Source organism: Nycticebus coucang, chromosome 8 (assembly GCF_027406575.1).
Source record: "Nycticebus coucang isolate mNycCou1 chromosome 8, mNycCou1.pri, whole genome shotgun sequence".
Taxonomy (NCBI): Eukaryota; Metazoa; Chordata; class Mammalia; order Primates; family Lorisidae; genus Nycticebus; species Nycticebus coucang.
The window spans coordinates 15,404,064-15,417,476 of NC_069787.1; the positions used below are offsets into that span (position 1 = coordinate 15,404,064).

The 13,413-nt window shown below is 44.3% G+C and overlaps 1 protein-coding gene across 2 annotated transcripts in view; it reads right to left on the reverse strand.

The window, feature by feature from the left end:
- The window catches only part of EDEM1 (ER degradation enhancing alpha-mannosidase like protein 1), a 40,179-nt gene that overhangs the window by 5,688 nt on the left and 21,078 nt on the right, over positions 1 to 13,413 (reverse strand). The window contains exons 6-11 of one of the 2 annotated variants that reach the window (XM_053599555.1): positions 10,547 to 10,721; positions 7,973 to 8,093; positions 7,004 to 7,174; positions 4,628 to 4,701; positions 3,164 to 3,260; positions 933 to 1,136 (exon numbers count right to left, since the gene is read on the reverse strand). In XM_053599555.1, the coding sequence (XP_053455530.1) occupies positions 933 to 1,136; positions 3,164 to 3,260; positions 4,628 to 4,701; positions 7,004 to 7,174; positions 7,973 to 8,093; positions 10,547 to 10,721 (842 nt within the window). The remainder of the gene's footprint in view (positions 1 to 932; positions 1,137 to 3,163; positions 3,261 to 4,627; positions 4,702 to 7,003; positions 7,175 to 7,972; positions 8,094 to 10,546; positions 10,722 to 13,413) is intronic. The other variant, XM_053599556.1, reaches the window with a different exon arrangement.

Sequence of the window (13,413 nt, forward strand, 5' to 3'; positions counted from 1 at the left end):
AAATCACTGCAACTACCTGGGACTTCCACGAGGGATATAAGGACTTCCCAGTGCTCATCAGGGTAACCTAGGGGTGCTGAGTGAAGCCCTGCTTTACATGCAAGTGGGTACCTGCTGCACTTGGGAAGATCTTCATTACAAGACATAATGACTCTGATTGCTTTTCTTCTCTCTCCTTCTAGAAAGTAGTTTAGTTTCAGTTTTTTGTTTTTTTTTTTTTGAGACAAGAGTCTCAAGCTATGGCCCTGGGTAGAGTGCCGTGGCATCACAGCTCAAAGCAACCTCAAACTCTTGGGCTCCAGTGATTTTCTTGCCTCAGCTTCCCAAGTAGCTGGGACTACACCACAATGCCCAGCTATTTTCCTTTGTTGGTGTTGTTGTAGTTGTCACTGTTGTTTTAGCCGGCCCAGGCCGTATTAAAACCCGCCAGCCTCAGTATATGTGGCCGGCACCCTATCTGCTGAGCTATGAGCGCCAACCTGGAAGGTAGTTTTGCTGAATCTCTCCCATTTGCCCCTCCATATCCACTGATGGATTATATCAACATCCCCCTTCCCACCTGGCTTCTTGGTGGGGCTGCCAAGGAGAAGCTGCAGCAGATCAGGAGGAAGGGGGAGGGTCTGAGTACTGACTCTGCTAGCTCCCTTCTGGCAAGGTCACTGAAGAACGGTGGCTCCTGCCATTCCTCCCACAGGGCGGAGGGGCTTCCAGGTTCCTCTGACCACTGTCTCTGCTGGCCTCTGCAGCCAGGAGCAATAACGCCGCCACTGCTTCTGTGCTTTCCCTACACCCTGACTACACTACTAAGTGGTCTCTTTATGAAACTTCAAATTACCCCATCTCAGTGTGCCACCAATTTTCTGTCAGGAATTCTGAACGACAAGGCAGTTAGGGGTATTATCTCTGCCTCCAAGTTGGAAAAAGCAACTCACATTGGAGCTGGAGTTGACGACTTTTAACTCGTGAGATTTAGGCCTGTGCACAGACTTTCCCTCTTGGTCCTGCTCTCCCTCCTCAGAGAAGAATTCCTTCCAGGGTGATTCCCTAAGATGTTTGTCCACAGACACAATGTGCCCCTCCGTTGTAAACATGTATCTGGTTCCAGATTTGTGTACTGGATTCTCTTCATCAAACAGCTAGAGGAAAAGAAAAACAAGAAAAAAGATATATTCAGTAATTGTAACAGTTTGGAAGTCACTCACAGGAGTGTGACCCAGCTACTCGGGGAGCAGAACTTGCTTGGGTTTTATGCTTTTCGTTGGCATCAATTCACAACCGCAGTTTCCAGCCTGGGTGGCAAGGCAGAATCACCTCAGATGCTGGGACCTGCCTCCACCCTAAACACGCCCCATTCTGCACACATCTTACCCAGACCTAAAGATTCAGAAACTCCACGGCTAAGACCCAAGCATAGCTTGTCTATGAAGACTCACTGGTGAGTCCCCTATGCTCCCCTAAGAGCTCTCAGGCTGGAATTCTAGAAGTAGCCACTGCCCCCCCACCACCCACACACACCCCTAGCTATAAATGCCACAGAGGGGGCACATGTCTTATCTGTCACCATATCCCCAGGGCCCACCACAGAGCCTGACTCATTTGCCAACAAGTCAGTCCATCTCTTACATCAGAACACGGGCTGGGTTCAATGTGGGTCAGGCTCCGAGGAAGCCGTGGCCATGAGACTGTCCTTTCCCTCAACTGTGGACATGGTGCGGAATGAAAGAGGCTGTGGCAGGCACATCTAGAAAGAGCCCTAACCCAATACCAGACAGGGCAGGGCAGAAGGCAGGAGTTCAGTGAGTGAATGAATACTTAGAAACAAATCCTTAGCGATGGAAGAAACCTTATTTGGTCACCTAAACTACTTCACAGACAAGGAAAACTGGCATTGTGCAGCTTGTCAATATTCATATAGTAACAGGAGAATGGGGTACACCCCAGGTCTTCTCCCCCGACTCTGAGTTCTTTCCCCTCATACATTCCATGGGGTCTCCTTCCTTCACTCCAGAACTCGCCCTGTCAAGATCCTCCTGACACCAGTGGTTGAGAGATGGAGATACCCAGCCAGGCTCTGAGAGCCTCTCTAGCTGACCTGAGCCACCAGCACTGACAGTGACGACCACTGCGCATTGAGGGATTTGACATCAGGACAGCTGTCTTCCCACTGGCGGGACCCTACGAGTTGCTGGTAGACATGCCTCTTCTGTGGTCCTCTATGAAAAGTCACACTATACACAAAAGGATTAGGCCAATAGCTCTAAAGGCTGGTTTGCACAGAATCACTGGAGGTACTTATCAAAAATAGATTCCTGAGCCCACCTATTCTAAAGATTCCAACTAACGCCAACCCTTCCTCCCCCTCCCTTACTCTGACCCGCCTATCCTAGGCCTGGGAACAATGGAACCGAGTAACACAACTTATCATAGCTGCGATCTCGGAACCTCAGCCTAAGTTCTCAGTCGCCATGCTGTTTCCAAACCAGGGAATCCCGCCCGCTGGGCTTTTGGAAGGCTTCTTTTATAAGCAGCCATCCTGAGAGTGGCAAGGGCAGGAGAGCAGCCCCAAGTACACAGACACCTACACAAATGCGGCAGACCACCAAGGTAGAAAGAGCACTGGACAGAAAGTCAAGACCACGGCTCATGCCTCAGCTCTACCACTGTCACCCCAAGACCCCAGGCAAGTCGCCCAACCTCTCCATATAGGCTGTAGTTTCCAAGAGGGAAAGAATGAATGCTGATCAGGTGATGGAAAGGTTCCTTCCATGTCCAGAAGTTTTCTCTTCTCTCCTACACCCCCAACACAAATGATTGTCTGAGGATGTGTGTATGGAAAGAAGACAGCTGGGCTATGGGTCTTGGCCAGATCACAGCCATCATGAGAGGTGAGGAAGGGCTCTGCACTAACCCCAGTCCTCTGTGGATGTTACCAGCACTTCACACAATTTGCGATCCTAGTACATTTCTTTGTTTACTTGACAAATGACTCATCCATGAGTTGGAAACCCTGAAGGAAGACAGCAACACCCTTTGTTCTGACAGTGCTTGCCTCCCTGGGAATGCATACTATACTGTGCCAGGAACCATGTTAGACAACAGTCTGCATGGATGCTTGTTCCAAGCAGTACTAAATATTCCCATGTTAATCTTGCAACACACTTACCAGATACAAATATTTACAGGTCTCACTGAGAAAGAAGCTCTCCATCCGGTCCTCTGTGGACTTGTCAATGACGTGATGCAGTGTGGCATACCCACATCTACAAGACAATCGTCCAGTCAGTCCTGCCTCGCTGCCTCCTCACCTGCTGATTGGTTCATTTAAGATAACAGAACTATCTTCTTAACAGAATAATCAACCCAATCATTTTATATGAAAAATAAACCACGTTCATATGGATGGGCTATCCTGTTTTTAGCCTGAGTTGTTTGTAAAATTATTTGAGAAGTGCTTTGACTATTTAGGCAGGGTGTGGTGGCTCACACCTATAATCCTAGCACTCTGGGAGACTGAGGCAGGTGGTGTAATACTAGCACTATGGGAGGCCGAGGCAGGTGGATTGCTTGAGCTCAGGAGTTCAAGACAAGCCTGAGCAAGAGCAAGACCCCATCTCTACTGGAAAAAAAAAAATAGAAAAATTAGCAGGGCAATGTGGCAGGTGCATATAGTCCCAGTTTACTCAGGAAGCTGAGGCAAGAGGACTGCTCAAGCCCAAGAGTTTGAGGTTGCTGTGAGCTAAGACGCCATGCCATGCCACTCTAGATAGAGTGATAGTCTATGTCAAAAATAAATAAATAAAAATTTTTGTGCCAGTATTTGTAAAATTCACTTATTATCTAGGTATTTTAAAATAGTATTTTGGCTGGGTGCAGTGACTCATGCCTGTAATCCTAGCACTTTGGGAGGCCGAGGCAGTAGAATGCCTGCGTTCACAGGTTCAAGATCAGCCTGAGCAAGAGCAAGAGCAAGACCTTGTCTCTAAGAATAGCCAAGTGTTGTGGCAGGTGCCTGTAATCCCAGCTACTTGGGAGGCTGACGCAAGAGAATTGCTTGAGCCCAAGAGTTGCTGTGAGCTACGACGCCATGGCATTCTACCAAGGGTGACAAAGTGAAACTCTGTCTCAAAAAAAAAAAAAAGGATTTTGTAAGAAAATATGAGATAGTGGGTAAAGAAAAGGAGGTCACGTAATTGAAGTATAGAGTATGCTTTTGATATATACATATATACATACATCATATATACAAATATATGAAAAAAATAAGTATACATACTTAAATGCTGACTATGGCTATCTCTGTATGTGATTACAGTGAAAATACTCTACTTTTTAATTTTCTGTACTTTCCAGTTTAGTGTACATATAACTAGGGGAAATAAATTACTTTAAAAGCACACACAAAATCTGCTAGACCCTCATAGGAAAAAAAAAGGGCAAGGGCAAAAAGGCAATTCCCACTATAATAGAAAGATTCTAACACGCCAAAAGGTAAATAATTTCCCTACAAAATTAACATTAATGAGCTGTTGCATAATTCAAATGCAAAGCAGGATATTATTTTCCCAGAACAATTCAAAGTAAATCAAAGGTGGCCGACAGAAAAAGAAAAGGAAGTTAGAAAACTGACTTGACTTTTGTGTACTTTTCCAGACTCTGCAGAATATCCATTCCTACATGGAGGTAGAAGGGATTCTTGGTTGCCTAGAGAGAACATGAGAGAATGTGATCCAGCACGGGCTTGGAAGACATGGCTTCAACAAACACCATGGTGACTACAGGGATTCAGCCAAACGAAGACAGGGGGCCCAATTCACTTTATCTTGCAGGTCACAAAGGTTAAAGGACTCAGGTATTCCATCAGTTCCCATCAAAGCACACCTATAATTTGTTCACTTCTGATCAAGGTAAGACAATCTGTTTCCAGGGCAAAACAACACTCCACTCTGGTTCTCCTGAGCCCCATCATGGTTAGAAATAAAACAATGCCCACCCTGACAACAGCATATCAGAAAACAAATCCAGTTTCTATCTTGCCTCAGAACTCTCCAGAAACTCAAGATGCAGGCACAGAAAATAGCACCTTGCTCCCATTCCAATCACAACACTACGAAGAAGGCTAATGGGAACAAAGGCTTTTGAAAGTATCTAAAGGAGGACTCCACACTTACCCCTCTAACCACCCTAAGAAGTCAGTCCTGGGGTTGCTGACCCTTCTGGAACATGCTCTGAGATGACTTTGTTAGAGAAAAAAAAATTGCCTGGGAAGAGAAACCTTTTGCCCAACAAGCAGTTTAAAAGTTGGGAATCACCTTTGATTCATGCCTAGTGCCAACTTGCAGCAGCAAAAGCAAACAGCTACAAGGTTAGCTGTCTCTGGATTAAAAGAACACAGGGTGTGGCTTGGAAAGGTAAAGCCGGGAAATGCAAGAATTCTCTGGATCCTAAGAAATTAGCCAGTGTGAGGAAGAAGCTGAAAATAGCAAAGAGGCACTGACAGAAACAGAGATAAACTGAGAGGCAACAGGACTAATCTCAAGAGGAGCGCTCGGAGGGCAGCGGGCAGGCTGACCGCAGGGTGTGCGCAGTCTTGCTCTATAGGGGCCCAAAGAGGCCAAATTTACGGATATCACCTTTTCCCTTTTCTGAGAGATTTCCTAAAATTCATGAGGTCAGTCTTTAGGCATAAGGAACATTACTGGTTCACATGATTTCCCCTTTCTCCATCTAGAAGCAAATGGCAAAGATGCAGTATACATTTTTTTTTTTTTTTTAAATAAATCCAAACCCCAGTACAATTCCTACCACCAGAGCTGGTGCAAGTCACATTCCATCTACCAGGACGAAGCCGTGCAGTGGGAGTCTATTGCAGGCCTGTGGAGGGCACTGAAGCAACTTCTCAGAAAGCTGGCAGCTTCTGCTGCTGTGTTTGTGGAGGGATGAGGACCTCAGTGTGTGTACATGTGTGGCATGCACAGAAGTGTAAGGATCTGCCTTCAGCCATCACAGAAAAGACATTTCACAGTTACAGTGACTTTCCCTCTGGCACTAAAGTAATTTTATGAAAGATGAACACTGTATGTTTGCTTTCTTAAAAAAACAATTAAACAGAGATGGGCATTCAGATGAATCCCAGATTACTTCCCTTACAACCAAGAAAAAAATTTTTCTTTTTGTTTGAATAATTACTACACAGACCAGGGTTCCATAGCACATTAGTACAAAATTATATCCCCCTAAAGGGGTTTTTTGATCAAATAAATTTAGAACATACCTGAGAACAAAATCTTCCTCTTAAAATATTTAAAGATGTGAGATGGAAGTCCTATGGCAAAAACATAATTCAGCTTTGCGAAATGTGAGGTAAAAACATATTTGAGGGCTCGGCGCCCATAGCACAGTGGTTACAGTGCCGGCCACATACAACAAGCGTGGCAGGTTCGAACCTGGCCGGGGCCAGCTAAACAACAAGGACAGCTGCAACAAGAAAATAGCTGGACATTGTAGCGGGCGCCTATAGTCCCAGCTACGTGGGAGGCTGAGGCAAGAGAATCACTTAAGCCTGAGAGTTTGAGGTTGCTGTGAGCTGTGACGCCACAGCACTCTACCGAGGGCGACATAGTAAGACTCTGTCTCAAAAAAAAAAAAAAATTTTTTAAAAGATATTTGAGGTCTCTCTCACCTTCTCTCCTGTATGAGGGGGATCCACTTCCAACTCTCTCTGGAAGTGCTCTAAACATGCCCTCTTTAAAAAAAAAAAATATATATATTTGACTGTAGATATTTTCTCTGTTCTGTGAGGCCAGGAATGGCACTGAGCACTAACAAGAATACAGACAGCTGGTAACTCTCTCAGAGTCATTAGGAAACCTAATATGTTTCCTAAACAAAGATAATATTCACCATAAGATAAATTCTACATGAGTCAGCAGATGTTGATGAAGAACCGGAGGCTACAGTCTTCCCAGCATTTCCACACAGAGCACTGCTCAACTCATTCTAGTACCTGGTAGAGGAGGTACGTGGACTCCACCAGCTCCGGCCTCAGCGGGTAGAAGAGAACATCAGGGGCCTGCAGCTGCCAGTTATACCGCTCAGGGAGGGCACCGTAGCGCTTCCATATGGCATAGTAAAAGGCGTGGAGGCAGATGGCGTCTTCCACGTCTCCTATCAGCACCTGAGGAGAGGACACAGGTCACCTGGCTGAGACACTTCTCCCGGAGTGGCAAGACATGACACAATGCCCTAAGCATTCCTCTACCCCCGTTCATATCTGACCTACAAAGATGTGAAGACAAAACCAGTGCAAAAATGACACCGCAGACAAACAGACGCCCTTCCTCTCTGGCCACCAATGCTAAATTATGGGAGATAGACAGAAAAAAGATTAAATACACTAATAAAAGAAGAACAAACAACTAGGAGATGCATTATGCAAACATAGCAGTTACCTTTCAAGCAAGGTTTGCACTTATATAGCATATTTCTATTCAGTATCTGGGGGCTCATTTCACAAACAGAATCATCAAGACATTGTGCTATTAACCTCCCAAATCCAAAGGAGCTACAGAGTGCTCTACTATTAAAAAGGGAAAGGGGGTTGGTGCCCGTAGCACAGTAGTTACAGTGCTGGCCACATGCACCGAGGCTGGTAGGTTCGAGCCTGGCCTGGGCCTGCTAAACAACAATGACAATTGCAACAAAAAAACAGCCAGGCATTGTGGCAGGCGCCTCTAGTCCCAGCTACTTGGGAGGCTGAGGCAAGAGAAACGCTTAAGCCCGAGAGTTTGAGGTTGCTGTGAGCTGTGATGCCACAGGGGCTTCGCAGTGGCGAGGGCAACACAGTGAGACTTTGTCTCAAAAATAAACAGATTAATTAATTAATTAATTAATTAAATAAAAATAAAAAGGGAAAGGGGGAGGGAAAACCCTATGCAACAATATGCTTTTCTCAGCAAATCTGATTGCAAAATACCTGCAGTCCAGGGAAGAAGGCCTGCAGAGAGTCGATCCAGGTGTTCATCAGCTGCCCACTGAACATGTTCACGTTGACATAGAGGGGGGGGTCTCCTTCTCCTTCGTTGCAGGCTTCCCGCCTATAAACCCAAGCAGCACATTCAAGGGTGAAAAGAAAGGTTTCTGATAGAGCTCTATCTCTGTTTCTCCAGCATCCTCTGCCAGTTTCGTTCAAATGGAATCAACATTAACTTTTTCTCCGAACTCATTTCTCAAGCCTCTGGAGATAGCTAGCCTCTGTACTAGACTCTAGCAGAAGGTAATATTCACCATAGGATAAAAGTTCTTTACTGTAATATTATATATCAGGATTTCACAGTATTTTGCAAAAGCACTTACACATTCAGGTTTGAAAACCCCACCACACAAAAGAATTCAGTCCATAGTTTAAGCCTATGTTGGATTTGACCTGGGAGCTTGGTCCTATCTGTACAAAAAGAGTCTCTTCCCCCGTCAGGTCCTATTGCAAAGGCCTGGAGGAAGGCATGAGATCAAGATACTCAGAGATTACTATTCAATTTCATTTGGGACTTTGAAAAGTAAAAATTATTCAGCTCCAGCCACAAGGCCTCTTAATTAAACACAGCACTCACACAAGTGGTTCCTACAATAGCTAAAGTAACAATGGGTCCAAGAATATCCTACCAAGCAGAAGGCTCAGCAACTTTAACTGGCACTAGCCATTTAATACTTAAATACCCACAAGGAAAAACATGGGGAAGAGAGAATGACACCAGGCAGAAGCCACTGAGGCCCTTAAGGCTTTCTCTCTCTCCTGTGTAACTGAGAAATGGCAAACAACGTTGTTTTAAACAAACTGAGAAGGGGAAACGTGGCAACTGTCCTTTCTTTCGTCAAGTGTAAGGACCAATCCTAGCTCGGCACCAGCCACACACACCAGGGCTGGCGGGTTCAAACCTGGCCCAGGCTTGCTAAACAACGACAACAGCAACAAAAAAATTGAGGTTGCTGTGAGCTGTGACACCACAGCACTCTACTGAGGGTGACATAATGGGACTCTGTCTCAAAAATAAAAAATAAAACATAGGCAAAATACTTGGCAGATTCAGTTCTGATGATTTATTGATGGTTTAAAAGTCTATTACTGGAAGGAAATTCCATCATACATGTTCATGCTTATAATAAGCTGGAGATTTTTTGTTTGTTGTAAATGCTTGCCCCTACTTTTCAACAGTTTTCTGTTAGTAACTGTAAAAAACCAAGGTGGGGAGCAGTGCTACAGATTGAGTACTGGTATAAGTATATACCAGAAGCCTAATTGGCAGCAAGTTTTATTAATTAAAATAATACTTGGTTATGGAAGTGACTGATGCTGAATAAATTCTGATTATTTTTATTAGGTAATTTCTCACCTATAGACTTATACCGTCAACTTGCTAGTGTCTATTAGTTAAACTTTATAAAATATATATATTCTTATTTTTCCATTGTATGCAAATTGAAAGAAAAAGATGTACTATTTCTCTGTTGTATGTTGGATTATGTAGGAAATGTTTGTGTACGATTCAGAAAAAAGTTCTTTGTGATGTTTTGTATAATATCTTGGCATTTGTATTAATAGTTAAAAATTCACTCCCAAATAAATAAAACTCCCATGATGCTAAAAAATAAAAAATAAAAAAGGGACCAATCCGAACAATTCTTTGGAAAGTAAAAGAACCAAAATCATTCTGTAATTGTCCTATATTACAGTTCTGTGTGCAATTAATGCCACAGTTAATCACTGGGAATGTGTCACCCCTTATAGGAGCAGTCTCCAAGTCAGCCCCTGATAACCTCCACCACCTGGCAGTCACACCCTGTGTAGTCCCCTATCAGGGATTCTGCAGAAGTGTGGGCACAGCATTCCCAGATAAGGTAGAAAAGGACTGTGGCTTCCACCTTCTTTTCATTCTCAGCTCTCTCATTCTGGGGGATGCCAGATGCTAAAAGCTACCTACAAAGAGGCCTCCTTTTACTAGAAACTGAGCCCTCCAGCCAGCAGCCAGGGAGGAAAAGAAGCCTGCCCATCACCATGAATGAGCCTGGCAGGGGAACGTCCAGCCCCATATAAGCCTTGGCATGGCTGCTGCCCTAGCAAACAAGCTGAAGACAACCTCCTGAGAGATCCCAGCCCACAACTACCCTGTTTCCCCGAAAATAAGACATCCTCCGAAAATAAGACCTACTTACAGGAAAGATAAGACGTCCCCTGAAAATAAGACCTAGCGCATCTTTGGGAGCACATCTTAAAATAAGACACTGTCTTATTTTCGGGGAAATAGGATATCAGCTCGGCTGTTCTTGAATTCCTGTTGCTCAGAAACCGCATGACATGATGCTTATTGTTTTCAGCTACTAGCTATGCAGTAATAAATAGCTAACACAGCCCTTCACTCCCAAGTGACAGACAAACCTAAAGAGGCAGTAAGGTGAGGACAGAGGTGAATAGACCCTGTGAGTTCACGTTAAGAAAATCATGACATTTCAGAAGGCTTTAAAAAATAATAGAAATGATATGAAGGAGACATACCCTCTTCTTAAGTAGTTCTGAATGCTCTGATATGCAGCATTAAACATTTCTAGGTCTTCTTTTTCTCCAAAGAGAATGTAAGATTTCAAGAGGTATTCATAGAAGGAGTCCAGCCCAGCACCCAAGCCACTCTGCTTTCCAACCCAGTGGCCCGTCTGAATGTTGACAACATTGCCTGCAAAAACAAACAAGTATTTGAGGTCCCAACTATCCTGGAGGGTGCATGGGGAGGGAGACAGGGTGCGTGGGGAGGGAGACAGGACGTCTACACCAACATCTGTGCTCCTGAGCACATTTACCCCTGGACAGTAACTTGGACAGTACGCTTTACCAGCAACTTGGACAGCCTAGACATCTTTCTGAACTGTTAACACAAAATAAAAATAGGTCATTCTGCTTTTCCAGATAGATGATGCATTTCAAAACCAAAAAGTCTTGGGTGGTTGGGTGGTGCCTGTGGCTCAAAGGGGTGGGGTGCCAGCCCCATATGCTGGAGATGGGGGGTTCAAACCCAGCCCTGGCCAAAAACTGCAAAAAACAAAAACAAAAAGTCTTCACAGCCTTTAACCAAGTACTGCCACTCTTGAGAATTTATCCTAAAAAAAAAATTTTTTAAAAGACTTTTTTTTTTTTTTTTTTTTGTAGAGACAGAGTCTCACTTTACCGCCCTCGGTAGAGTGCCGTGGCGTCACACGGCTCACAGCAACCTCCAGCTCTTGGGCTTATGTGATTCTCTTGCCTCAGCCTCCCGAGCAGCTGGGACTACAGGCGCCCGCCACAACGCCCGGCAATTTTATTTTTTTGTTGTTGCAGTTTGGCCGGGGCTGGGTTTGAACCCACCACCCTCGGCACATGGGGCCGGCACCCTACTCACTGAGCCACAGGCACCACCCAGAAAAGACATTTTTTTAAGGCAAGAGTCTCACTGTGTTGCCCTGGGTAAAGGGCTATGGTGTCATCATAGCTCATAGCAACCTCAAACTCTTGGGCTTAAGCGATTCTCCTGCCTTAGCCTCCTAAGTGGCTGGGATTATAAGCGCCACCACAACACCTGGCTACTTGTTCTATTTTTAGTAGAGATGGGGCCTTGCTCTTACTCAGGCTGGTGTTGAACTCCTGAGCTCAAGCGATTTACCTGCCTGAGCCTCCCAGAATGCTCAGAGTGAGCCACTGCACCCAGCCAAAAAGAAAAAGCATTATGCTGTTCATTAGAAAACTATATGTAATATACAAAAAGAAAAAAATAATAACGTAAGTGTCTAACATGAGAAAAAGTTAATGGGCAATTATGTAGCTTTCAGAAATGGACATTTATGTAGCTTTGAAAACAAGCTAACAACTTGGAAATACTTGAATGACCTGCTAAATGTAAGGCCAAATAAAAATATTTGTTTATATCATATCATAATTGAAAATATATAAAAGTTGTACATGGGCAGCACCTGCGGCTCAGTGAGTAGGGCACCAGCCCCATATACTGAGGGTGGCGGGTTCAAACCGGCCCCGGCTAAACTACAACAAAAAATAGCTAAGTGTTGTGGTGGGCACCTGTGGTCTCAGCTACTCAGGAGGCTGAGGCAAGAGAATCACCTAAGCCCAGGAGTTGGAGGTTGCTGTAAGCTGTAACACCACGGCATTCTACCAAGGGTGACATAGTAAGACTCTGTCTCAAAAAAAAAAAAAAAAAAAAAGTTGTACATGCCAGGCTAAAAGGGTATATGGAAATCTAAAAAGTAAACAGTTTGTGACACTGGTCAACCATTTGGTAACAATACAATTTGAGTGACTTATTCCTATTACTATTGTTAAATACAATATATTTGCATATGAATTTTAGAACTTAAGATAAACAATTATATGAAGAAAAACCCATTTTAAAATAACATCTTGAGTTAGCAAAATACTGATAATTATTGAAGAAGAATGATGAGTTCATAGGAGTTATTATTCATTATGCTTTCTCTTTATTTTTACATGTTTGAGATTTCCCATATTTTTTACCTAGGCATGAAAGCTCACACTACCACTTTAACAGGCTAAGATAAAAGAACTGCTTAAGCCCAGGAGTTCAAGGCTACAGCGAGTTACGATAATACCAATGCACTCCAGCCTGGGTGAAAGTGAGACTCTGTAAAAAAATAATGATTTTCTAATAACATCTTGACCAAACACTTGCAAGCAAAACAAACAAAAAAAAACACATACTAGGCTCAGGGCCAGTGGCTCAATCGGCTTAAGGCGCCAGCCACATACACCTGAGCTGGTGGGTTCGAATCCAGCCCCGGCCCACCAAACAACAATGACGGCTGCAACCAAAAAATAGCCGGGCATTGTAGTGAGCACCTGTAGTCCCAGCTACTTCGGAGGCAGAGGCAGGAGAATCGCTTAAGCCCAGGAGTTGGAGGTTGCTGTGAGCTGTGATATCACAGCACTACCCAGGGCAACAGCTTAAGGCTCTGTCTCAAAAAAAAAAAACCATACACTAAAGGTTTAATTTAGGCTTTCTTTCTTTTTTTGGAGACAGTCTGACTATGTCACCCTCAGTAGAGGGCCGTGGCATCACAGCTCACAGCAACCTCAAACTCTTGGGCTTAAGAGATTCTCTTCCCTCAGCCTCCCAAGTAACTGGGACTACAGGCACCCGCCACAATGCCCAGATATTTTCTTTCCTCCTTCCTTTCTTTCTTTTTTTTTTTTTTGGTAGAGACAGAGTCTCACTTTATCGCCCTCAGTAGAATGCCATGGAGTCACACAGCTCACAGCAACCTCTAGGTCTTGGACTTAGGCAATTCTCTTGCCTCAGCCTCTTGAGTAGCTGGGACTACAGGCACTCGCCACAATGCCCAGTTATTTTTTTTGTTGCAGTT